The sequence below is a fragment of the Canis lupus genome, chromosome 1 (assembly GCF_048164855.1).
Source record: "Canis lupus baileyi chromosome 1, mCanLup2.hap1, whole genome shotgun sequence".
NCBI lineage: Eukaryota > Metazoa > Chordata > Mammalia > Carnivora > Canidae > Canis > Canis lupus.
Window position 1 is genome coordinate 94,029,808 of NC_132838.1, and position 27,389 is coordinate 94,057,196.

Genomic DNA, 27,389 nt, shown 5'->3' on the forward strand with positions numbered 1-27,389 from the left:
CCATCCCCTTCACGCAGGGCCCCCCCGGGCCCCGCCTCCCCGGCCCCGCCCCCCAAACAGGAAGTGACGTCGCCGAGCGTGTCCGTCTTCTTCCGCCGTCCCCGGCCCAGGCTAGCGCGGGGTGTGCGTCGGCGTCGCGGCCGGCAGAGGCATTCTGGGTAACGGCCCCGGCCGGCTGGGGCGGCTGGCTCCGCGCAGCAGGTTCCACTCACGCCAAGTCGGTTGGCAGTGACGCTTCTAGGGCTGGGGCCCCCCGGACATGGAGCAGCCGTGGCCGCCGCCGGGACCTTGGAGCCTCCCTCGGGCCGAGGGTGAGGCTGAGGAAGAGAGCGACTTGGACGTGTCCCCCAGTTCTCCCCGCTGCCCGCAGCTGCCGGGCGGCGGCGCGCAGGTGAGAGGGGTCCCGCGAGTGGCGAGGGGGATGGGGAGGTGCCATCGCCAGGCCCCGAGAGCCCCCTCTCTCCGCGCCCCCCCCTGCGCCCTGTGCCGCGCCCCCGTCTCACTCCCGGGGGCGGTGGTCAGCAGCTTGGTGCCGTCCCGCGGCTATTGTAGCATCTTCGGAGGGCTTCCCAGGGGGGCTGGCCACATACTCCCGACCTCCATGTCCGCGCACACCTCTTCACCTTGGCGAATTCCTTCCCCTCCTTGGGAGATGTCCCTCCCCCCCTCCGCCCCCTCCGCCCCCTCCTGACAGCACCCAGATTTGGGGCGGCTAGCGTTCTAACGTTGACCCTTTGTCCCTTCGTGCGTGTGTCTTTATCCGAGCGCGTTATTCGGTGGGAGGCTCTAATACTTGTGCTCCGGTACTGGTGTTGCACAGGGAATGGTTGGTTGTATTCCGGCAATGCCCCGAGCTCCTGACCTTTTATCCAGATTTAGGATCCAATTTCACTGACTTCTGACATCTGAATAAATTCTGTGAACCTCGCTTTTTGATGCTGCTGTGAATCCGTCTCATTAACGCGACCGCTTCCCCCCACCCCCCGTCCGATTATGCTTGAAGTTCGGCTTCACCTCATTCTCCAGGGAAAACGTACAGGCACACGTTTGCCTGTTCCCCTCAGACTGCCTTCCTCGTATTCCTGGTGCTACTTGTGGTTTTCAGTCCAGCCTTCTTTCCTCTGAAACTTAACCAGATGACACATCATTTCGGATGTTTTTTTGGGGGGGGTCCTATCTTAGGGAATGCTTATATACTCATATATGTCACCTTGCCCTGGTTTTTCTCCTACTCTGAGTGTGTTTGGAAGTGTATTTCAGGAACACAGACCAAACACTAATATGTTCAGTGAAACGGGTTATAGGTTCTAGGCTTCTTGCAAAACGAGGTTCCAAAGGGCTTAACTAAATTAACAGTTTTTCTTGAGGCTCATCCTGCTAGCTGTTAGTGAAGATGAGTTATTTAAATTATTTTCCAAGAAGTGTAAGGCCATCAGTCCTAAGCCCAGCTCACTGGGTTAGTTGGCTTCACAGAAAAATGCTGTTTCATAACCGTAGACTGTACTTCGGCCAGCCAGTCTCTGGGAAAGTGCAAAACATGTTTTAGGAGGCCACCATGAGAGTTGATAGGTCAGTAGTCACCCCCTAATTATGGATCGCTGGTGTCATCTTTATATACAAAGCGTGTTATATGAGCATATAACGAGTGTGTTACAGAGAAAAAAAAAAAAAAAGAACAGCAGCTGCTGTTGTCAATTTTGAAGGCATATGGGAGAATAAGAGGTCACCAGAATTATAGTGCATTGTGGTTGAATCACAAAAGTAACCTAAGAGGAGCTCTGAACTTAGAAAATATCTAAGCTGATAATACCTGGCTGGGTCAGTCCAAGGAACACATGACTCTTGTTTTTGGGGTGGTAGGTTCAAGCCCCATGTTGGGTGTAGAGATTACTAAAAAGAAAAATAAACTTAAAAACTGTATATTTTTTACTTATGCACTTGGAATTGTAAGCTTATTTGGCTGAAAGTGATGTTGTAAGTAAATAGGTTTATCTTTTTCATTAAAAATGACTTCTCTGAGACTCTATGGCTAGTTAGTGGCAGAATTAAGACTAGAACCCACTTCTGGCGCCTAGTACAGTGGTTTTTCCTATGGACTTACTACCATCCTGGATGTAGTTTAAAACCACATGGGTGAAACTACCTTTGGTGTTAAAATTTGCAAAGTGATTACTAATCCTAAATTAATTCCTGTGTTTATAACCCACTTATCTTGCTTGGCTTAGGACTTAAGTTTTTGGATTGGAGTATTTGGAAAGAATAAAATGTTTAATTCAAATTATAAACATTTTGTAGTTTTTTCAAAAACAGCTCTGGTTTAATTTTACGAGATGTGGGGAATCTAGACATCTTAATGTCATATGTTCTGAGATCCAATTAAAGTAAAAGGCAATTCAGAATTTAGAGATTCTGTTTGAGCATTTTTAATGTAAAGTTACATTAGTAAACCTAATGCCAGCAGTTCCATTTTTAAATTTATGTTCATCAGAGTATTATGTTTAATGTTCCTCTAAAACCTCAATTGTGGGATCCCTGGGTGGCTCAGCGTTTGAGCATCTGTCTGCCTTTGGCTCAGGGTGTGATCCCGGAGTCCCAGGATTGGGTCCCACATCAGGCTCCCTGCATGGAGCCTGCTTCTCCCTCTGCCTATGTCTCTGCCCCTCTCTCTTTCTCTCTCTCTCTCTCTCTCTGTCTCTCTATGTGTCTCTCATGAATAAATAAATAAAATCTTTAAAAAAAATAATAAAACCTCAATGTGTTTACAGGTAAAATTACCTTCTTTTTTTTTTTTTTTTTAATCATCTCAATACATGTTGGGTAGTTTGCTCAAATTGCCAGATGTTATCTGTATAGTCTGTGGAGAGGAATTTAAACGTGAGTCATTTTTAGAATTTGGAAATAAGATTTCTATGTTTGATTTGAGATATGAATGTTTGCTCCCACATAATTTGAAAATGCACGGTATTTTCATTTGTTCACATTGCCTTTCTTAGAATGTATTTGTCTTTTCTGACAAAGCAAATTTTATAACTTCATTATTCTCCTTTTCCTGGCACCTTTTTAACATAGCTGGGCTACAGTTATTATTGATCCTATCTAAAATAGCAAAAAATAAAAATAAATATTTAACTTGATTCGTTAGGACCTGGCCTCCAAAACTGCTAAATGAGTAAATAAAACACCTGAATAGCAACAGTGTCTACATTTGCCACAATAGAAATCTAAGACTCAACCCAAGAAGAGAGGCCTTGCAGCTACTTGTCTGGAATTCTTTGCCACCGCTAGTCTTTTCCAAAAAATGGAGAAACACTTATGGAGTCCTAGCCCCTCAAGAGACTGCTGGTAGAATAAACAAATAAGCACAACATTGTGTGAAAACACCACTAAGAAGTATGCAAACCTTGGGAAGGGAAGGGATTAAAAAAAGACTTAGGAAGTGATTGCAGAATCTGGTATGGAGATAGGAGCTGGGGGATGAGGAGTTGCCAAATTGAAAGGGGTAGGGGATGGGAAGATAACCAAACAGAAGAGCAACTAGAACTGAGTCTAGAGAGATAGTAGGAAGGGAAGTCATGAAGGACCATGCCATGCCACAGAATTTGTCCTTTACCTAAGACTTTAGGAATGAGTAAAAGTATCAGATTTGTTTTTTGGAGAGATGGCTTCGAGTGTAGTAGAGAATGGCTTCAGATGAGAAAGACTGTATATACATAATTGAGATGTGAAATTATAAGGGCTTGAGTAGTGATGCAGATTAGGAAACAAATCAAGTTAAGATTGTTCTCTATACCTAGTTTGAAATTGATCTTCATTTTGGCTGAGGATTCATAAAATACGTGCTTTCAGCTTTTAGAGAGCTGAGGAGCATAAGGACTTAAACATCTATCACAGTGCCTCACATGCAGTAGGTCAGTAAATATTAAAACTAATTACTGTTGCTTCTCAGTGGAACAGAGTCAGTCACCAGGATGAACCAGTTTTTGCTTTTGTTTTTATAACTTTGCCTATTTTGATTAAGATTAAGCTAAAGAGTATCTGTAGAGTCAGTTATAAACAGAAATTCCCAATATAAGATTTTCTCAGATCACCAAGAGTTGGAATAATAGAGAAGGAAAATGGAAACCAAGAAGTGATTATTTCTAAATAAAAGGTTCTTTTCAGTGAAGAACTTCCAGAACAAAACTCTAAAGATCTGATTTTCAGCATGTTGAGTTGTAAGGTAATGGGCTAGATTGAAGCTTTTGTTCTCATTCTGCTGTTTCAGGACTATGAAATGATAAATCCAGTTTCTTGAGCACAAGCTATATGCAGAACATTGTGTTAATTATGAGACTTTTTGCTGCTGCTAGTTGTCAGAGGAGTAGCATAGATTATCAAAGGAGCTTAGAGTCTGGTTGACGAAAGAATACCTATAATATAAAAGTATAACTACATACAGAGAAGTCAGGATACCTATGTATCAAAAATACTATACAGAAATCCTTGACTAACAGAAAATTGAATCGTGCTGAATAAACATACCATTTGCCGTCTTCATTTCTTACAATACTGTTTTTTATCCAGATGTATAGCCATGGAATTGAACTGGCTTGTCAAAAGCAGAAAGAGTTTGTGAAGAGCTCTGTGGCGTGCAAATGGAATCTCGCTGAAGCTCAGCAGAAACTTGGTAGCCTAGCCCTGCATAACTCTGAGTCCTTGGATCAGGAACATGCCAAAGCACAAACAGCAGTATCAGAGCTAAGGCAACGTGAAGAAGAATGGCGGCAGAAAGAAGAGGCTCTAGTACAGAGAGAGAGAATGTGTCTGTGGAACATGGATGCCATTAGCAAGGATGTTTTTAACAAGGTACGTACTACTTTTTACTGGATTAAAATAAGAGAAGAGAAAATGGAAGTGTTTGTACAAACCAGTTGTGCATATTTGGTAACAAAGCAACAGAACCTGTGAACAGTATTGAGTTTTGACAGTTTATGAAAAGTGTTTGTTACAGAAACCTATATCCCCAATAGGGTCAAATGTGAGTAGTCATTAATATAAATACATGGCTGTAGCATAGCACACTGAATGTAAGGGTAGACTCTGGGATCAGACTGCCTTAGCTCTCAGCTTTGTCACATGCTGCTGGCTCTGTGACTGTGGGCAAGTCACTTACCATCTCTAAGCCTCAGTTTCTTCAACACTAGTGGGGGGCGTTATAAAGACTGAGGTAATTTCTTAAAAGCCCATAGGATAGGGCCAGGCAATTGGGAAAGCTCAGATGTTACAGGAGCTTTCTGATGTTGCTGTCAGCTTGCTCTCAGTTTTGTAACACTAACGTATAGATAGTGGATTTGTTAAATAGTCTTTCAGTGTTACTTACCAGTATGTATTTAGTAAACTTCAGGTAGGGAGGGGCACCTGGGTAGTTCAGTCAGCGAAGCATTTGCCTTCAGCTCAGATCATGATCTCAGGATCCTGGGATTCGAGCCCCACATCTGGCTCCCTGCTCCATGGCACTAGGGGGCCTGCTTCTCCCCCTCTCTGCCTGCTGCTTCTCCTGCTTGGTCTCTCTGTCAAATAAATAAATAAAATCTCTTTTTAAAAAGCGGAGGGGGGGGGGGGGATCCATGGGTGGCTCAGCAGTTTGGCACCTGCCTTCGGCCCAGGGCATCATCCTGGAGTCCCAGGATCGAGTCCCGCATCAGGCTCCCTGCATGGAGCCTGCTTCTCCCTCTGCCTGTGTCTCTGCGCCTTTCTCTCTCTCTGTGTGTGTGTGTGTGTGTGTGTGTGTGTGTCTCTCATGAATAAATAAAATCTTTTAAAATAAATAGATAAGTAAACCTCAGATAGTAATCCAGATTTAGCATTATCAGCATTACCAAAGGACTAGTACAGAGCTTTTGTCAAGTTAGTAGTCATTAAGAGTAGTGTTCAGTTTCTCACTGGATTATGTAGGCTTTATTCTTTGACTGTTTTATCTGTAGAAGAAATGGGCAATGGAATTCATTTTTACTACAGTGTAAAGTATTACTTCTTTCTATTTGTACTAAATTCTCAAAGCTTCAGAGGTAGACTGCTCTTTCTAAGTCCACATTCACTTTTATCTTTAGCCATCATTACTCTCTAGACTTCTCTGTCTATAACACCATTTGTTTCTGTCTTAGCACCCACTCTCAACACATCCTCTTAAGCACTTTTAATGTCCTTCCCTTGGGCCAGCCCTAGTTCTTCTATATTAATAAGTAATATACGTATGTTAGGTGTACAACACCACTGACTCTATCGGTGCTTTATTAAATTGAGAAAAATTATGAGTACAGCATGCTTACCATGAAAAGAAAAAGAGTATGTAAAATAGAATTGAAAGGTTTCCTTCACTTCTAGTTTCATTCCCAGAGATAACTGCTATTAACAGTGAGTTGTATCTTTCTAAACTTTTTACGTGCTTGTAGCATTGTGTGTTTATTTTTTTTATTTATTTTTTTTTTTTTAAGATTTTATTTATTTATTCATAGACACAGAGAGAGAGGCAGAGACACAGGCAGAGGAAGAGAAGCAGGCTCTATGCAGGGAGCCCGATGCGGGACTCGATGCTAGGTCTCCAGGATCACACCCCAGGCTGCAGGCGGCGCCAAACCGCTGTGCCCCTGGGGCTGCCCGCATTGTGTGTTTATTATTGTGCACACACACACCAAGATCATTCATTATCTGAATGATTCACTGTATCTATATATATTTTTCTAAGGGGTGTGTATTCTTAGCATTTATTTCTGGTTTGCATTTATACACATAACTACTTAAAGTAATTTTTTTCTTCCAGAAGGAGTGGTCAAAGTAGTGTTTCTTTGTTTTAAAAAGTTAATGTCTTTTTTTTTTTTTAAGATTTATTTTTTATTTATTTATGATAGACACAGAGAGAGAGAGAGAGAGAGAGAGGCAGAGACACAGACAGAGGGAGAAGCAGGCTCCATGCCGGAAGCCCGACACAGGACTCGATCCCGGGACTCCAGGATCGCGCCCTGGGCCAAAGGCAGGCGCGAAACCGCTGAGCCACCCAGGGATCCCCAAGTTAATGTCTTTTAACACAGTGGTCACAAAGAAAATATTTTCATTTGTCTCTGCTTTTATTTGTGCGTGTGTGTGTGTGTGTGTTTTAGGTTCTAACATAGCCTACATTTATACCACAAATTAATTGGGATTACTTTTATGTTCTAGTCATTTGGTCAAAATTGTACATTGGTTTTGTCTGTGAGCTTGAGACTTGAGAGCACTGGTCTAGATCTGTGCTGTCCAACTCGATAGCCGCTAGCCACATGTATTATTGAGCGCTTGAAATGTGGCTAGTCCGAATTGAGATGTGCTGTAAGTATAAAATACACACCAGATTCCAGTAACTTAGTACCAAAAAAAGTAAAATATTTTGTGAATGATTTTTTTGTCTTACATGTTGAAATGATCATATGTTGGATATATTGGGTTAAATAAACCAATTACCGATTTCATCTGTTTTTCCTTTTCAGTGTGGCAAATACAAAACTTTAAATTACATTTGTGACTTGGATTGTGTTTCTATTGAACAGTGCTGGTCTAGATAGCAGGATATATAAAGGAAAAAATGTTTTTACTATGAAATATATAAACTTGGGACGCCTGGGTTGCTCAGTAGTTGGGCTTCTTTCTGCCTTTGGCTCAGGGCGTGATCCCGCCGTTCCAGGATCGAGTCCCCCATCGGGCGCCCTGCATGGACCCTGCTTCTCCCTCTGCCTGTGTCTCTGCTTTCTCTCTGTCTTTCTCATGAATAAGTAAATAAATAAAAATCTTCAAAAAAAAAATACAAACTTGTGTGCTTCTGCATTGTAAACTGGTAGAAAGCTACTTTGGGATTTTGTTTTATGGCAGTGATGATTACAAGGTTTAAATGTGATCACAGAACGTTCTGTGAAACTGTCCTGCCAGTTTTCTGGCTAGATAAAAACTTCATCAGGGTCCATAAGTTATGGCTTATTTAACTGGAAATAAGCACTTCCTTAATAAAAATTTGTACTTGATTTCAGAATCAAAGTGTTGGCCTATCCTAAGAAAAGTTTGCAGCAAAGGTCCATTTTAGGTTTATGTCCTGTTGGAGAAGCTATAGTAAATATACTTTATACACTTTGAATGTCTTAAGTTTATTTCTAGCAAGAACTCCAAAGATTTGTGTAGAGTTCCAAATATTTAATGGTAATGAATAATGCAAAATATATATTTGGAATGTAAAGGATCTTTCTATACTTTGATGGGGAAATTCCACTTAACAAAAAAGTTAATGCACTTGGATTTTTTGGTATGATTTCTAAAATAATTCTGTAATTTTGCACAGATTTTTTTTTTATACTACCTTTAAAAAAAATACTATACTACCTTTTAATAGTATCTGTAGGAAGCATTGCTAGGCATTCAGTACCTGAGAAAGAATATTCAATGAATATAAAATCTGATTTTAACTTTAAGCATTTTTTTTCTTAGAGTTTTATTAATCAAGATAAAAGAAAAGAAATAGAAGATGAAGATAAATCAAAATCATTTATGCAGAAATATGAACAAAAAATCAGACATTTCGGTAAGTCTACTGCTTAGTTTCCTTATTTTATAAAGTGTTTAATATTGGGGCCCCAGGGTGGGTCAGTCAGTTGAGTGTCCAACTCTTGATTTTGGCTCCAGTCATGATCTCAGGATTGTGAGACTGAGTCCTGGGTGGGGCTCCATGCTCAGCAGGGAATCTGCTTGTGATTCTCTTTTTCCCTCGCCCTCTGCCCTTCTGCTTATGTGCATGTGTGCTCTCTCTCTGTAAAATAGATATCTTTTTTAAAAAATGTTTGATATTGGGACACCTGTGTTGCTCAGTGGTTTGGCGCCTGCCTTCGGCCCAGGGTTTGATCCTGGAGACTCCGATTGAGTCCCATGTCAGGTTCCCTGCATGGAGCCTGCTGCTCTCTCTCTGCCTCTCCCTCTGCCTGTGTCTCTGCCTCTCTCTCTGTATCTCTCATGAATAAGTAAATAAAATCTTCCTTTTTTTTTTAATTTTTATTTATTTATGATAGTCACAGAGAGAGAGAGAGAGAGAGGCAGAGACACAGGCAGAGGGAGAAGCAGGCTCCATGCACCGGGAGTCCGACGTGGGATTCGATCCCGGGTCTCCAGGATCACGCCCTGGGCCAAAGGCAGGCGCCAAACCGCTGCGCCACTCAGGGATCCCAAATAAAATCTTCAATAAAAAATGTTTGATATCATAAATATGTATACAAACAATGTATTTATAAAATGGAAATTACACCTGGGTGGCTCAGTTGGTTAAGTGTCTGCCTTCAGCTCGGATCATGATCCCAGAGTCCTGGGATTGAGCCTTGTATCAGGCTCCCTGCTCAGTGGGGAGCCTGCTTCTCCCTCTGCCTGCCACTCCCCCTGCTTTGTGTGCACTCTGTCTTTCAAATAAATAATTTTTTTGAAAAATGTTTTTTAAAAAAGTGGGGTATGCCTGGGTGGCTCAGCGGTTGGGTGTCTGCCTTCAGCCCAGCGTGTGATCCTGGAGTCCTGGGATCGAGTCCCACATCAGGCTCCCTTCATGGAGCCCGCTTCTCTATGTCTCTGCCTCTCTCTCTGTCTCTCATGAATAAATAAATTAAATCTTTAAAAAAAAATAAAAATATTAAAAATTTTTAGAAAACGAGAGGGGGACAAAAAGAAAGATAAATGACAAAACTCCAGTTTTATGGCTACTTCTGGCAAAGTTGTACAGTTCTTGCTTTATACTATTTTTTGGTCATAAATAGATTGACAGTAAACTAAATTGTGAAGAGAAGCAAAATTCAATCAATTCTTATATAATGCTACCCTCTAAGACACAGTCTTTGCTTACTACATGGTCTCTTTCCGTTTCCCAACTAGTCTGCTTTTGCCTTTTTCCTTCTTTGCTTCTGTGGTATCTGCTTATTTTATGGATATAAGATTAGTATTCGGGGCAGCCCGGATGGTTCAGTGGTTTAGTGCTGCCTTCAGCTGCCTGATCCTGGAGACTTGGGATTGAGTCCCATGTCAGGCTCCGTGCCTGGAGCCTGCTTCCCCCCTCTGCCTTGTCTCTGCCTCCCTCTCTCTCTCTCTCTCTCTCTCAAATAAATAAGTAAAATCTTAAAAAAAAAAAAAAAAGATTAGCATTCATTTTCAGATTTTGGATATGTTTATATATAATTTATGTGGATCCTTAACTGCTATTCAGATAAACATAGTAATAGAAATATGTATACAAAATACTGAAAAATTGTTTTTTCTATTGGGGAAAGACGATGGGTTGGGGTTTGATGTGGTGAAGACTTCCAACAGGAGAGAACATCTGAGCTAGATTATGAAGTTCTCCTTGTAGATAAGGAAGCACTAGCATTGTGTGCAAAAGCAGAGTCAGGAAACAACATGCTGTGTCAGGTAAGCGATGTAGTACTGCTGGAGTCAAAATGCCACTGGGAAATATTAGAGATTAAGGCTCAAGGCATATTATTTGACCCCAAGTAATATGTTAATTTAGTAAACATAGTTTTTATTTGTAATATGTTAATAAGCTTATTAATACATGGCATTTTGAAATGTATTTCCAATGTTTTCCCCCCCCCAAATATTTATTTATTTATTTTTAAAGATTTTACTTATTTACTCATGAGAAACCCATAGAGAAAGAAGGCAGAGACATAGGCAGAGGGAGGAGCAGGCTCCATGCAGGGAGCCTGGTGTGGGACTCGGTCCCAGGACTCCAAGATCATGCCCTGGGCCGAAGGTAGGTGCTCAACCGCTGAGCCACCCAGGCGTCCCTCCCCCTAAGTATTTAGAATTTCATTCATTCTTCAGGTTTATTAAAACAGTAGATAGTACTTCAGATTTTTTCCCCTTTTTCTGTAGTTTACTCATAAAGAATTTATTTTTCTCATATTTCTTATTTAAAAAAAAAGACTGTGTATTCAGATTAATTCAAGGATAGGACCTGAAGAAATGAACATAAAGTTTTTACTTTTAAAAATTCTGTAAATGACTCTTAGTTGTGATAATGTGATTTACCATTCCCACCTGTGGTCCTTGCTTCTTAGATCTATGTGTTCCACTGCCTCTAGCGGAATAGCCTCCTTCAGGGTCTTGTCACCCAGCTGCATGCCATGGGAAAACCTAGTAGGTACAAAACAGTTCCCTCATTTTTGCTATAAACTGAATGCCTCAGTAAGAAACAGTTTCGTCTGGGGAAAAAAACCTAATCTCACAAGGTATTGTAATCCACCTGGTACTATATTTAAGTCTTTAGTAAAGCATTTAGCCATTCCATAAAACCTGCTTCTGGGTAGTGATGTTTGTAAGACCAGTGAATTTCATGAACCTATTGTCTTAATGTCTTTTGCTGTATAATGAATTTCTGCATCAAGATATCATGTGTATGGGTACTAAATAACTCGTTTAGTAAGACCATAGGTGTATTAACTGGTAGAAGCATGGTGGCGAGGGAGGACAACACCGGATCTAGAATAGGTTTGTTCAAGTGAGGAAACATCTTTCCAAGATGAAATGGGACCAAGATAAACAGTTTGTTACTTGATGGTTGACTGGTCCATCCAGTATATGGTGCCATATTTAGTTTTCAGCACTGGATTCTGCTACAGGCAAGTTAGATATTCAGAGGCTATACTGGAATATTGTTGATGGGGTGATCCTGTGCCACTGAATGTCTGCCACCATGACCCCTGAGTTTAGAAACTATATTATGCAAGTAGGGAGATGGCTGAGGGAAAAGGCTGACTTGACATCCAAAAGTGACTAATAAGCAGCAGCTTTGCCATTGCATGTTGGGGGCTTCCAGTGTCTCATCCTCTTATACTGACCAGAGCCTTACTGTCTTCAAAGCCAGCCAGACCTGATAGCTACTCCCAGATTCACATTGTGCCTGTTTCTTAATGGAAATGTACAGTAGCTTTTTACTTCGGAGAAGATATTCTACTTGCCACAGCTCTTTGGATCCCCAGAATGTTACTGAGGTGGTAGGCTCCCAAATTTTCATGTGTATCTTACCAAGACATCTGGATCCCTGCTACTTCCTGCTCGCCAAGTTTCATCGGTATGAAGTGGGCCAACTTGGAGTCACGTGGGATGATGAGGTGATAAAAGTCCCTGTGGACTAAATTGTGGCACAGAGCTGACAGGGACCTTAGGCAAGATAGTGAAAGTTTAATGCTTTTCCTGCTGGGTGGAAGCAAATGTTTCTGGTGTTAATGCTTTTTACGGTAAAGATTCGGAGGGGAGCATTTGTCAGAATTATGACTACATTGATAGACTTCTTCAAAGCAAACACATCTGGAATAAATGCAGCTGTAATTAAAGCTTCCCACTAAAGGCTTTTCAAACTTGGATTGCATTCCAGACTCTTGGAAGACCTGGGCCTGATACGTGGGGCGCTGGGAAGGGCTCCAGGGGCTTGATACCAGTACTTCTCTGTGGTTTCGTGTGTACTTGACATTAACATTTCCATTAGGGTATTTCTTTTTTTGTTTTTTTGTTTTTGTTTTTGTTTTTTTAAGATTGTATTTACTCATGAGAGACACGGGCGGGGGGGTGGGGGGGCACAGACACAGGCAGAGGGAGAAACAGGTTCCATGCAGGGAGCCCAATGCGGGACTCGATCCCAGGTCTCCAGGATCACACCCTGGGCTGAAGACGGCGCTAAACCATTGAGCCACCCGGGCTGCTCTTCCATTATTTGACTATCGTAATTTTGCTCAAATAAGTAGATGAACTTTACCATTTAATGGTAAATAGTATGACCATATCGTGGAGTATTTTAAAGCAGTGAAATCTTGATTTTTTTTCTCTTTAACATATTTAATTCATTAATTTAGTTAATTCATGTTTTATAAATGAAAAATACCAGTTTAGCAACAAAGTCTGTTTTCTTTTAAATTTCAGAGTAGTTTTATTCAATGTCATATGCATGTTTGACATCATTTTCTGTGATCATCAGAGTGACTTTTAGATGATCTAGCATAGTTTTTCATGGCATATTCTCTCTTCACTTCCAGTCAAAGTTAGCTGTGATTTAAGATTTTTGAGTCTTGTCACTGGAAATTTTACCGAAAGCTAAAATGTTTGTATAAATATTGTGATGGATCTTTCTCATTTGTGTGGAAGATAGATAATTCACTCTCCTCAGTGTAAACACATACATATTGCTTTTCAAAAACACATTAATGTCCTGTTTTTTTTTGCTTTTTTTGTTTTAAGATTTATTCATGAGAGACACAGAGGGAGAGAGAGGCAGAGACACAGACAGGGAGAAGCAGGGTCCCTGCAAGGAGCCCAGTGTGGGACTTGATCCTGGATCCTGGGATCACACCCTGAGCCGAAGGCAGATACTTAACCGCTCAGCCACCCAGGTGTCCCTAATGTCCTGTTTTTGAAAGACATTTAATATAAATATAAAGTACCCCTGAATAGAACATGGACTGAAATTAATAGAAAATTAATATATATAACAGGATTCTAATTTTAACTCATTAAAATACAAGCCCAGAAAGAAATGCATTAAAGTGTTAACATTAATTTTCTCTTGTAGGATTGCAGATGATTTTTCTGGATTTTTCAAATTCTTCACAATGATCATACATTTTTTTTTATAATATGAAAAAAAATACTTTGAAAGGGTTTATCCTAAGAATTCAAGGATGGGTTAACATTGGAAAATTTATTAATGTGATTCACCATATTTTAATAGTTGGTAATAGTATAAACCACAGGACTTGGTGATCAGTTTGATGTGGGAGGAAAGGAAATGTCTAGAGGAATTTCTAGAATTTTTGAGTGGGTGACCTAGGAGCACTGTAGATGGCAGGGAGAGAAAGACGGGTTTAGTTTCAAATAAAATGACTTTATGTGCAAGTGTGTAGGTAGAAATAGTTGTCTAGTGGTAGGTTATTGAAATACAGGAGACCCAGGACCTGGGAAATACAGAAAAAATAGGTCATTTTTCTTTCATTAAGACATTTACAACGTTTTGGGGAGGTTTTTAGCAGATAGAGACATTAAAATAATTAGTATAATTTAGAGGATTCAAATTTATTACTCTGTAAGTATAAAGCAAAGAAGAAAGAGAAATCAATAATGATGCGTGTATTGGAAGACCATTTTAAGAATCAGGTGGAATGGGCAGCCCAGGTGGCTCCGCGGTTTAGCGCCACCTCCAGTCCAGGGTGTGATCCTGGGGTCCCAGGATCGAGTCCCACATCAGGCTCCCTGTGTGGAGCCTGCTTCTCCCTCTGCCTGTGTCTCTGCTTTTCTTTCTCTCTGTCTCTTGTGAATAAATAAATAAAATATTAAAAAAAAAAAAAATCAGGGGATCCCTGGGTGGCGCAGCGGTTTGGCGCCTGCCTTTGGCCCGGGGCGTGATCCTGGAGACCCGGGATCGAATCCCACGTCGGGTTCCCAGTGCATGGAGCCTGCTTCTCTCTCTGCCTGTGTCTCTGCCTCTCTGTCTCTCTCTGTGTGACTATCATGAATAAATAAATAAAATCTTTAAAAAAAAAAAAATCAGGTGGAATACTGAGAGCTGATGGATGGATTGCAAGTTAGACGTTCAGGAAAATACATAGGTGAAAGCACATAATTAAAATATTTTAATTTATCAAAATAGGGGTTTTCAAGCATTCAGAGATTGGTTGGCTAGTTGAAATAACTAGATTAATCTTAACCAAAGGATTTCATGTTTAATTGCAGGAATGAATTGTTCCCTTTTGTGTTGATACTACCTAACATTTACTCTCTGTCAAGCACTGTCTCATGTGCTTTATGTGTATTAACTCATTTAATTCTCACAGAAACCCTCTGAGAGACTGTTATTTGCCCTATTTTACAGAAGAGGAAAGGGAGGTGTAGTAAATTGACCTATGCAGTTGACTTCCAGAGTTGGCTTGCTTAGTCACTGTGCTAGATTGTGCTACTTTCTATTTGTTTGTTTGTTTGTTTACAAATTCCAAAATAACATTCGTAATTTCAGCTATGTTCTGTTCTACTAAAGCCATTGATTATCTGTAAGTATTTTGTTCATAAGATTCCATATTCTTTCCGCAGAGGTGTGTATGGACTCCCTGTAACCTAACCTCGATTTGATGGTAATTGATAGACATTTTTGAAATCAGGTGGTGATAGGTGTTTCTCAGATAAAGAAAAGCTGTGGTCAACCTCAAGTATTATTTTTATCTTAGTTACTAAATGGATAGTTTAAAAATTGTAACATTTAATGATACCCATTCCTCATGATCCCTAAAAGTAACTATTTCATATTATCCTTCCTGTAAAAGAAGCCAAAATAGATAAGATTTTGGTGCCACAGTAAGTGATGATGCTGCCATGGAGAAGTAAATAGAAGCAATGCTCTATGGATGGTGGATAGCATTAAAAATACTTCCTCTTCTGGAATATAATAAACCTAACACAAAACTGCTTCATAAGATTTATTTTATGGCTTTAGGTATAAGGAAGAAAGATTATGCCTTCTTTAGATCTGACCCTCAGAAGTTATTATTATTAAACTGTTTATACCTTGAGAAGTAGTTTTAAGTAACTTTCTAAATCATTTTTTCTCAGAATTTAAAACTCCCTAATCACTATATCCAAAGTGTTGGAGAAATACTTTATAAAGCGTGTAAACTCTTTACATGAAAATACTAAAATGCTTATTCCTTTTTTTTAAATGAGAAAATTAATCGTTTATTTTCAGTTGATTTCCATGTGTTGCTAAATGTGTATTTTTCAGTAAGACATTTGTCCTCAGTTTTGTTCTTGTGTTCTAATGTGGAACTTTAACGTATAGAAGTTCAATTTGTGTCTAGAGGAAATATTTACTGCCAAACTGTTGACACCATCTTAATACAATTTCCATAATGATTCAATGACATACAGACTTCTTTGGATGAGTCTTTTTTTTTTCTTTTTAAAGATTTTATTTATCTGTTTGAGCAAGTGAGAGAGAGTGCACGCACAAGCAGGAACAGAGGAAGAGGGGGAAGCAAACTAAGCAGGGAGCCTGATGTGGGGCTCAATCCCAGGAACCTGGGATCATGACCTGAGCCAAAGGCAGACCCTTAACCAAGTGAGCAACCCAGGCCCTGGATGAGTCTTAAGAATCTAAAGCTAACATAGTTAATTTGTTCAAGTGTAAGGCTTACAGAACAAAATTTAAAGCTGAACACTGCTGGTTCCATGATGGCATTGACTTTTTCACCAAATTTCTTACTAATTTGAATACCTTAAGTAGTATCTGAATAAGCATGATATTTTTTGAAGCAAAATGGCAGGGATGCCTGGGTGGCTCAGTGGTTGAGCATCTGCCTTTGACTCAGGGCGTGATCCCAGAGTCCCAGGATTGAGTCCCACGTCGGCCTCCCTGCATGGAGCCTGCTTCTCCCTCTGCCTGTGTCTCTGCCTCTCTCTCTGTGTCTCTCATGAATAAATAAATAAAATATTTTTTTAAATGAAGCAAAATGGCATCTTCTTTCAAGTATGCTTAATGTGATTGTGTTTTCTATGTGTTATAAACATGACTAAATGATTAAGATGACTAAAATGTTTAAAGTATATTTACTATTTTAATACCTACTGGATTGGTTTTCCGTGCTGTCAACATTTGACCATATCATCTTAGACATTTTAAAATAAATTAGAGATAATGTGGTTTTTCTATTGTATTGTTTTGCTAAATACAGTTTCTTGAGATTTTGCTATATGTCATCTTTCTAATAGAAAAATTTGTATTCTGTGAATAAATAATACTGAATTTCTTGAAGTCATTTGTACTCAGTTCAGCCAAGGTTGTCCAGCCATCTCAATTTGCCTGGAACTTCAGGCATTTCCCAGGTGCAGAGTTTTTTGGCTTTAAACCAGTCACCCTACTTTAACCTAATTATTTAAAATAAAACTTTCTGTGAACTTGAAAAGCTATTTCCAGTATATTGAGTATTGCTTTATTTGCTCTTTTACCATAACAAATTGCTGTGGTACTGTGAATTATCTTTAAAGAGAATCATTTTAAAATATCAATTTCTTTGTTTATAAGAGTATCTGACAATTGTAGTTTAATTCTTGGGTTTTTTTGTTTTTTTTGTTTGTTTGTTTTTTGTTTTTACAGGTATGTTGAGTCGATGGGATGATAGTCAGAGATTTTTGTCTGACCATCCATACCTTGTATGTGAAGAGACTGCTAAATATCTTATTTTATGGTGTTTTCATCTAGAAGCTGAGCAGGTATCATGTGAACCTTTGAGTTTCTGAAACCTTAGTAGAATTCTGGTCTACTTTTTGTTTTTTTTGTTTTGTCTTTTATGTTACTTTGAATGAAAGCAAGAAGGTTATTAAGTGGAATTAATAATCTTTTTGTTTTTAATCTCCTTGAGTTTACTGTGGGAGTATTTTTCATTGTTTTAGTTAGCATATGGAAACTTTTCTCTGATGTGCTCTCTTTGCAGCCTCATTTCTCTGTTCCCACATACTATAAACCTTTTTCTTTTATAACCTATTGAAAAATTGTGTTTTAAAATTCAAATAGTAATCACAATATTAAATACATTTCCAGGGGTATTTCTCATAATTTTAATCTCTCTATTTTCAGAAAGGGGCTCTAATGGAACAAATAGCACATCAGGCTGTTGTAATGCAGTTTATTATGGAAATGGCCAAAAATTGTAATGTGGATCCAAGAGGGTGTTTTCGTTTATTTTTCCAGAAAGCCAAAGTAAGTATTTAATATTTTTAAATGAGAAGATTAAGCATTAAGTGAGACCTCTTTGGTCCATATACATCAAAGATAGCCATCCAACTAGAATGCCACAAGCTAAAGTCTGTATAGATATTATAGTGAGAAAAAAATTACATTGCTGATTTTATGCTAATTTAGACTTAAGGGAGCTCTGTAAGAGGCTATACTGTATCATGCACATGAAATTGAGACTTGTTTAGATGAATGTGTTTAGGAAAATTAGAGTGGTGCATCATTTATTCAGCCAATAAGTATTGACTGTCTTGCAAGGACTGTTCAAGATGCTAAGGATACAGTGTTGAATGAAACAGATATAGTATATTCCATGTTTAGAACTCACAATTTAACAAAAATAAAAGAAGTCACAGTTTAATGAGAAATGACTTTTGTAATGAAATAATAAGAAACAACCTGAAATTTTAATGACTAGAAGAATGTTTAAAACCTGTGGTACAGGGATCCCTGGGTGGCGCAGCGGTTTGGCTCCTGCCTTTGGCCCAGGGCGCTATCCTGAAGACCCGGGTTCAAATCCCACGTCGGGCTCCTGGTGCATGGAGCCTGCTTCTCCCTCTGCCTGTGTCTCTGCCTCTCTCTCTCTCTCTCTCTGTGACTATCATAAATAAATAAAAATTTAAAAAAATAAAATAAAATAAAAAATAAAACCTGTGGTACAGGGGCAGCCCGGGTGGCTCAGCGGTTTAGCGCCACCTTCAGCCCAGGGCGTGATCCTGGAGACCCAGGATTGAGTCCCACATCGGGCTCCCCCTGCTTGGAGCCTGCTTCTCCCTCTGCCTGTCTCTGCCTCTCTCTCTCTCTCTCTCTCTGTCTCTTTCTCTGTGTCTCTCATGAATGAATAAATAAAATCTTTAAAAAAAAGTACTTTGTTTTTCAGCTTATTATTGGGTATGTTTGAACTAATGCTTTTTTTTTTTTTAAGATTTTATTTATTCATTCATGAGAGACACAGAGAGAGAGGCAGAGGCACAGGCAGAGGGAGGAGAAGCAGGCTCAAGGCAGGGAGCCTGATGCGGGAATCGATCCTGGGACTCCAGGATCACGCCCTGGGCCAAAGGCAGGCGCTAAACGGCTGAGCCACCCAGGGATCCCCCCCCCCTTTTTTTTTTAAGATTTTTTTTATTTATTTGAGAGAGAGAGAGAGCGCATACAGAGGGAGTGGGAGAAGCAGACTCCCTACTCCCTACTGGATCTTCCTACTGAGCAGGGAGTCTTTTGTGGGGCTCTATCCCAGGACACTAAGATCATGACCTGAATTGAAGGTGGACACTTAACCTACTGAACCACTCAGGTGTCCCTGAACTAGTGCTTATTAATAGGATAATGGAACATAGCCAAACCATGTTTATTCTTTAAAATTTACTTTGTCAAAATAGAAGTGAAAAGTCTCTAACCTTAGCATTTTGTTGTTAATAGTTTTTTTTAAATTAAGGAATAACTGACTTTCAGAGTACTTAATATTTTGTGCCAGGTACTATTCTAAGCACTTTACATGGATTAACTCATTAAATCCCCATAAGATTTTTTGAAGGTTATTATTTCTGTTTTACAAGTTAGGAAACTAGCATATAGAATAGATTACCTAAAGGAAAAATCAGTCAAGTCTCTCCAGATCTAAATCACTAGGCCTTCCACATGCAGTAAAGCCAGAAGTTGAGCCACTTGGCTCCTCTCATAGTTTGTTGCAAAACCATTTGAGAAGGATCACTTCTGGATCTGAAGGCTAATGTCCTATGTGTCTATGTAAGTAGCATATTGATTAAAGTGAAATACTATAATTGGATTAAGGAAATGATTGCTAAATTCATAAAAATATAGAATAGCAGCACAGAATATTGTGTGATTTGTATAGATATTGATGTTAATAACTAACTCGCAAGTTTTAATTTGATTACATAACCTAAACTACATTAAAGAAAAAATAGCATTCTACACAAAGGGCCCAATGATATTATGGAATGAGATTTTGATAAAATCCCTTCCATCACCTGAACTTAAAGCCTAAAGTCCTATTAGTGGAGGATAAGTGCTGTGTCATTCTTTGCAGAGGAAACAAGTGGAGGCTACTGCTAGTTGGTTGTTTTACATCAAGAATCTCGATTATGTTATGCATCATAGGAGGGAGGTCTCTTCCAGCAACATAATACTCCTACTTTTTTCTCTCTATGATGTTGAAAACGTAGTTGTTTCACTAAAACACAGATACTTCCAGAATGGAATTGAATATTGAATTTTATTTGGTTTTAATGCTTTTACAAACAGGGAGTATAGAGCTGGAGAATTACAGAAACAGATAATAGTGCCCTATCATTAATTGATGGACAATTAGAAGGTTTTAAGAACATCCCTTGCCTTTGCTTGGCAATGTGAGAGGTCAAGTGAGGACTATTTTGGATCCTGACAAGAATCAAGAAATACAGAGAATTCCTACTTTTGTTATATTTGTGTACATATGTATGTGTGTGTGCGCATGCGTGTGTGTGTGTGTGTGTGTATGTTTGTTTTATATTACTGGACCAGAGGGAAATGGAACACACCAGTCATTAATATTCCTATAAAACAGGTAGTTTTCACAAATCTGACAGGGATTTTGGGTGGTGTCTATGTACATTTAAACAGTTCGCCTTATCTTTACTTCCTCCACTTCAGATCTAATACATGTTTGTTAGAATTCACTGTGTCGTCTGAAAGTCTTGAAAAATAAGTCTTTGTTTTATGTGTTTTTCTAGGCAGAGGAAGAAGGTTATTTTGAAGCATTCAAAAATGAACTTGAAGCTTTCAAGTCAAGAGTCCGACTTTATTCTCAATCACCAAGTTTTCAGCCTATGACAGTTCAGAATCATGTTCCCCATTCTAGTGTGGGATCTATAGGTTTGTTAGAATCCTTACCACAGGTAAGTTGGAAAAGTAAATATTTGTTTCATAAATTTATTCACATAATTTTTGTTCTTTTGGACTACTCTTTGTTCTTACATATAATATATGTGAGATCATTTTAAATATTCTTGCCTAAGAAGATAACTTCATTTCATGCCATGTTTTGACACTAAATCTCTTCCATCTGTTGCGTATTTTGAGAGACACCAACTTCTACTCCTTTAAATATAGAAGAGATGAGTTACTCCTAAGCACTCTTAAGGGCAAGTGTTACCTATTGATCATTTTAATCATAAACTTCTCAAGATGGTTCCTGAGGAACATCTCATTCTCAGCGAACTGTACTATTAAGAATTTCTTAGGATGGGGGTGCCTGGGTGATGCAGTCAGTTGAGTGACCACCTCCTGGTTTCAGCTTGAGTCGTTATCTTGACAAGGAAGATCATGGAATCTTGTCATGGAATCAAGCCCTGTGTGAGGCTCCCTGCTCAGCACAGAGTCTGCTAAAGTTTCTCTCCCCCATGCGTCACCCTCCACCCCCTTGCATGCTTACCCTCTAGCTCTCAAATAAAAAATACTTTAAAAAAAAGAAAAAGAAAAAAGAATTTCTTAGGATGGATTAACTTCAGAGCATACATCCTGTGGCAACCCAGGTGATTTGTTCCATGAGTTTATTTAGTATTATGAAATGTTAGTGTTGCCTGCCAGAGGTAGCATTTTTATTTGTTTTTTTTTATTTTTATTTTTTTGCTGTTATTTTTTTTTTAATTTTTTATTTATTTATGATAGTCACACAGAGAGAGAGAGAGAGGCAGAGACATAGGCAGAGGGAGAAGCAGGCTCCATGCACCGGGAGCCCGACGTGGGATTCGATCCCAGGTCTCCAGGATCGCGCCCTGGGCCAAAGGCAGGCACTAAATCGCTGCGCCACCCGGGGATCCCCAGAGGTAGCATTTTTAATACGTTAACGCGCCTTCTGTTAAGGTGCTCTTTCTCGTAATGTTCACCGATTGTTTGAGCCTCTCTGAGATCAAAATAAAGGTCTGTTTCTAGCATGAAACAATTTCTGTCAGAAGAAGGAAATTTAAGTTACCACTAGAAAGTTGCTGCCCATGTCTATTTTAGTAGCATTTTAATTGAGCCCAGTCATCTCGCATTTCCAGGCTCCAAGATTTCAAGACCAGCTTTAGCCAGTTCAGTGTGTGGCCTACACGGTGAAAAGGACAGTCTCATTCAGAAGACAATATGAAGAGAGCCCTGTAGTTTTAAATCTCATTAAGTGGTAGGATGGAGATTTTCAGTATCTATACCTCATACCTCTATAATTTCACCATTTCAGTTACATAAATCATAGGCCAAAGTGACAATTAAGGAAAGCAATTGATAATATTCAACTCAGCTAAAAATACTAATTCTCAAGGATAAAACTAATCAAGGTCTTGATTTTTACATAATTAGTAATTCTACCCCTTAGTTGCATATATTAGCAGTATTCCCCTTCCATTTGTTCTACAGAATATCTCTTTCTGCTCTATAAATGTAGTAATGATTTTCTCTTCCGTTCTTTGAGAAATAGCCCACAGGAAAGTAGTCTTTCCAAGGGAATTTTATGACTGTAAGACACTGTCAAGTCTAATATATAACCTAAAATTAAGATGTCACATAATGAATACAGAGGAAGAAAGAGACTTTGAAGAATATCATTGGTTCTAAACATAAGAGGGAAAAGACACGAGCTAAAATATCATAATAGGCCTGTATTATCAACAAGTTGTTTTTCATTTGAGAGAAATAAGTTCTTACTGCATGCATCAGCTTTTGAATCTGCTGCTCGGCCTCTCCTGGTGAGATGAGGGGCTGGGACTATATACAACTTTGACACTTGAAAGTTGCTGATAATTTCAGGATTGTTCAGACCTAATTCACTTGGGCCAACAGTCTAATTCCTTGTGGTTGAAGTTGACCATCCTGGTCTATCCCTCCTGAGGAAGTGAAGGGCTGGATGATATTTCAGCTAGATACACAGAAGGACTGTGGACTAGGTGACAGAGAGCTTCTGAAAGAAAAGCTTCCTGCGATAATTATATCCCATTTTTATTACATTTGCTTATAGATTACAAAACATGTTCACCTGCTGTTTCATTTAATCTTCTCAAAAGCCTCGTGATTTCTTTTCATTCATTTTTATGGATGAATAAACTGAAGCTCATGGAGGTGAAGGCAGTGTGCCTGAAATCAGGACAGGAAGCAATGGGGCTAATCCTGTAATCCTAGTGTCTGTTCTACTTCACTGTTCATTCACCTGCACTCCAGATTGTTGTTGAATCCTATGCTGGAGATAGGACAGGAGACACAGATATGTGTGTGTGCTCTTACAGAGGGACTTGTCACTGAAATGAGAAAGGTGTTGAGAATACTACCAGATGAAAATATGGGGTAGCCAGTGGAATTTGTAGAGTAGGTTAGGTATGTTGATTGCTTTTTGTTTTTTAAGTCTCTGCATGATGAAGCCTTAGAGTTCTCAGGGAGATAGATGAGTTCTGGGGGAACTCCAGTCCAGTCTTGGTAGGATAATTAAAAGCTCTGTTCTGAGGGCCTTTGGAATTGGGTTTGCATGGTCAGAAAAGGTCATAGCACTCTTGTTTCTTTGGAAAATGGGATAGTCTAATGAGAGTTCAATAATTTTTTATAAAACTTAAATTTGGAAAATAAATAAATAAATAAATAAATAAATAAATAAATCTATCTTAAATTTGTGGAGGACACCTGGGTGGCTCAGCAGTTGAGCGTCTGCATTTGGCTCAGGGCGTGATCCCAGAGTCCTGGGATCGGGCCCCACATTGGGCTTCCTGCATGGAGCCTGCCTCTCCCTCTCTCTCTCTCTCTCTCAGTCTCTCAATGAATGAATGAATGAATGAACAAACAAACAAATAAATAAATGAAATCTTTTTTAAAAAAGTTTGCATTAACACTTCAGCTTTTAATTTTTTTTTCGTTGACAACAGTCTTGTGAAATAGCCAGATACCACCATCCTTAGTTTTGCGAGAACTAAACCAAGGCCTCTTGGACAGAAGTCCAAGTTACCTTAGGTTTATCCTATAGACTTGGTTTCAATTTTATTAAATTGTGAAGAGTGGTTTTCTCTCTAAGGACTGCAGTACATTAGGTGGAAGAGGCAGGATTAGAACAGAGGTCCAACATTACTGTAGTTTTCCAGACCCCCGTCAGTCATCTCTGCCACTGCTTTCATCAAGACTTGATTGGGAATAATCTGATTTCTGGCTAGCTTTTTGACTTTTACAAATACAATGTAATAGAATCACAATGTATTGTACTTTATTAAGAGCATCTTTTGAAACCTTTTGAAGGGCAGCTCTGGTGGCTCAGCAGTTTAGCGCCGCCTTCAGCCCAGGGCTGATCCTGGAGACCTAGGATCAAGTCCCACATCGGGCTCCCTGCATGGAGCCTGCTTCTCCCTCTGCCTGTGTCCCTGTCTCTCTCTCTCTCTGTGTCTCTATGAATAAATAAAATAAATATATTTTTTAAAAAAATCTTTTGAAAATAGCTTTTGACTTTTACAAATAGAATATAATAGAATCACAATGTGTATTTTACTTTATTAAGAGCATCATTTGAAAACTCTGCCTCCCTTTGGGTGGGAAAGTTTAAGACCTCTATCCTCTGGCCGGATTATTTTCCTCATTGTTGTTCATTAAATAAAATAAGCAAATGGGATTCCTGGGTGGCGCAGTGGTTTGGCGCCTGCCTTTGGCCCAGGGCGCGATCCTGGAGACCCGGGATCGAATCCCACATCGGGCTCCCAGTGCATGGAGCCTGCTTCTCCCTCTGCCTGTGTCCTGTGTCTCTGCCTCTCTCTCTCTCTCTCTCTCTCTCTGACTACCATAAATAAATTTTTTTAAAAATTAAAAAATAAATAAATAAAATAAAATAAGCAAATGAAAACAGATGAGAACGGTAGTAAAACTCTGAGTACCTAGGAGACACTCAGAACAACTGAATAGATAAAATTGAATTCTTAGGGAAGAATTTCCTAAAGTCCTGGGTCTTATGGGCTTATGTCCCTAGTCATGGTGCTTTAATAAATGATAGTTTTATTTTTACTTTTATTGAATAAGGTTTTCTTCCTAGCTTTAGAAGTATACAGTTAGAATATTTATGAGTTTTAAAAATAAAATCCAAATTAAAATGTTCTTTTATTCTCCATGTTAAAATATGGATCTAAGTACCTCTCAAAAGATTAATAATTCCTCACTTTTTACCTTTTGAAAAACCAAAATAGACTCTGAAGGTAGCTATAATTTTTACTTGGTAAATGGATTTTTTTCCTTATTCAGAATAGTGTTTTCCATTTTTAATACTTACTGGGGTAATTAGTAATTTCAAAATGCATTGCCAATTTAAAGCAGTATTTATCTTTTAAATAATCCATAGCTTTGTATATACAATTATATGGAAGATGTAGCCTTATATGATTAAATAAATTGCAAGTTTTGTTAAAAGGGGAAAAAGTTAGTGTTTATTCCAGTTTTATTTTTTACATATGTCATCCTGTCTTTGTCACATCTTCTTTGGATCAAGTGGTCCAGTCTATTTTTTTTTTTTTATCTTTTTGGGTTTCACCCCAAGTTTGACGTCAAAGTCCATTTGCTTTCCCCCCTACTTTGCATTTACTACACTGAAGAGAAATAGTGTGAAACTGAATATGTAGTTGCATATACTGGCATAAAACTGGTTATCATCTATGGTTTCTTCCCTATATTTTTTTTTCCAGAATCCAGATTATCTTCAGTATTCTGTCAATACAGCTCTTTGCAGTTTAAACTCAGTGGTACATAGAGAAGATGATGAATCCAAAATGATGGACACTGTATGATTTGGTTAAGACTGCTGAGGCCAAGTACTATTTTGTTACAAGAAAGGAAGAACTTGGCTATTTTCTTGACACTTTTATGGGTGCTGCACTTTATTTTTGTTCGGTTTTGATGGGAGGGGAAAAAAGAGTACTGAAACGTTTTGTAAAATTTTTTTTATGTGCTGCTAGGTTTTTTGATTTTTTTTTCGGAAGAGAGGAGTGGTACCATATGTTGAAGTCAAACTGGACTTTTTTTTGGCTACTAAATTTGCCTTTAATCTTATTGTTCTCAGTTTTGGAATCAAAGTATGAAAATCTGCACAAATGCAATGTTTACAAGAACTGGTTGATTCTAGGAGGCATCTGCTACAGTCTCTTTTTATATGGATATGTACATGTCCTACTCTACAAAAATGATTAAAGATAAAAATGTACTTGTATCCTACTGCTAATTTAGCTGTCAAATCTGGTGTTTCATCATATTAAAAGCAATAAATCAGTAGTTGATAATCTACTTTACTAAATAAGCTGGGTGGTGAAAATTAAAACAAAGTCTTTCCCTTTAAAATAATATTACATTTGTATTTTCGACACCATCAGTTAAATCCTTGATTATAGTATCATTTTTATGTAGACTGACTTTATCCCCTATGTATTCTCAAAACTGTATTATTTAGAAGTCAATTTTACCCTGTTGACTTTTTAATGTTAAGGGTTATAGTAATATAAAAACTGATAAAGCTAATACAATTTTTGCAATTTTTTTTTTTTTTAGTGAGATCAAGTTTGAACTCACTCTTAATTTCTTTACTTGACATAGTCTGGGATCTCTCAGGGAGCAAGTTTTAAAAGAATACTAATGGCCTGTAAGAACAAACGGGAAGAATAATCTGATTTTTAAAATCATGGTGGTTTCATTCTGATGTAGCCCAAGGACTTTTTTAAAGGCAGGAGAAATCTTGAAGACCCAATTGCCTCAAGCTGCCAACTCCTTATTTCTAAGAATTTGGTGATCCTTGTCGGTAATGATGGCTTTTACTACATTTGTCATTTCTGTCCTTAGGTCAGTTACCATAGGATGCTTCTGAGCTTTACTACTTCTTATATAATTCATTTCAAATGTGCCAGGGTATTTCATTATTCATTTGGAATTAGATGACCGTGCTATCCTTATTATTGAGGATTTGTCTTCTGACTTAGGGGAACATGGGCTTTGGTGTGTATCCGGTGTAGTCTCTGGCTCAGTCCCATTGAGAGTAGTAGCACATGTTTGGAAGATGGCTGACTGGGATTGGGAATACATGTCTCAATTTGAGAAACCAAATAATGCTAAGGGACCCATACGGTGATCAAACCTGTGACCGTGGCCTCATTTGCACCTTGTTTTAACTGAGGTGATAAGGCACGTGGTACCCATAGAAATGGACCGGAATTACTGAATCATACTTCTGTAACATCACAATCTTCCTGGTTTTCAGAATAAAACTTTTTGTGCTTTTGATATAAGTAAATACTCTATAATAAAATATTTGACTAATTTATATGGTAGTATTCATCAGCCTGTAATTTTTTAACCAATAGCCTAGTTATAGAAGTTTTTTTTTTCTGTTCTGGAGCAAGCTCTTGTTTTCCCCTCCTGTCAAATAGAGATCGGACACAGGAGTGAAATGCTTGATTTCACAGATATGTGTTACTTGAGCCTTTACTTTCCATTTCTCAACTTCACCTTTCCCCAGGATCTGCCTGGAAGCGCCCAAATTGTTTTTTGAATTTCATTTGCCTTCTTTAAGTTAGAGGTAAAATGACTAAGTATTGGGAAGAAAGAAAGGACCAACAGA

General features: G+C 38.7%; 1 protein-coding gene across 3 annotated transcripts; it reads left to right on the forward strand.

Annotated features, from left to right (window-relative positions):
• The first annotated feature begins 61 nt into the window (after positions 1 to 61).
• CDC37L1 (cell division cycle 37 like 1, HSP90 cochaperone) lies at positions 62 to 27,092 on the forward strand. 3 transcript variants are annotated; one of them, XR_012037592.1, is made up of 8 exons: positions 62 to 391; positions 4,564 to 4,845; positions 8,485 to 8,578; positions 17,159 to 17,274; positions 17,639 to 17,761; positions 20,530 to 20,694; positions 21,841 to 21,959; positions 25,471 to 27,092. XR_012037592.1 is itself a non-coding variant. In XM_072840326.1 (8 exons), the coding sequence occupies exons 1-7, from the start codon at positions 260 to 262 to the stop codon at positions 21,593 to 21,595; spliced, it is 1,041 nt and encodes a 346-aa protein (XP_072696427.1). In that variant the 5' UTR covers positions 62 to 259; the 3' UTR covers positions 21,596 to 21,624; positions 25,471 to 27,092. The 3 variants fall into 3 exon arrangements, 2 of the variants coding, with proteins under 2 accessions (XP_072696427.1, XP_072696429.1); XM_072840326.1 differs by lacking the exon at positions 21,841 to 21,959 and adding an exon at positions 21,467 to 21,624; XM_072840328.1 differs by lacking the exon at positions 21,841 to 21,959.
• The last annotated feature ends 297 nt before the right edge of the window (positions 27,093 to 27,389 follow it).

Coding starts and splice junctions, on each gene's coding strand:
- CDC37L1 (XM_072840326.1), top strand. CDS start 260: ATGGAGCAGCCGTGGCCGCCGCCGGGACCTTGGAGCCTCCCTCGGGCC. Junction 17,762..20,529: donor TATTTTTCCAGAAAGCCAAA/GTAAGTATTTAA, acceptor GTGTTTTTCTAG/GCAGAGGAAGAAGGTTATTT. Junction 20,695..21,466: donor TGTTAGAATCCTTACCACAG/GTAAGTTGGAAA, acceptor TATTTATGATAG/TCACACAGAGAGAGAGAGAG.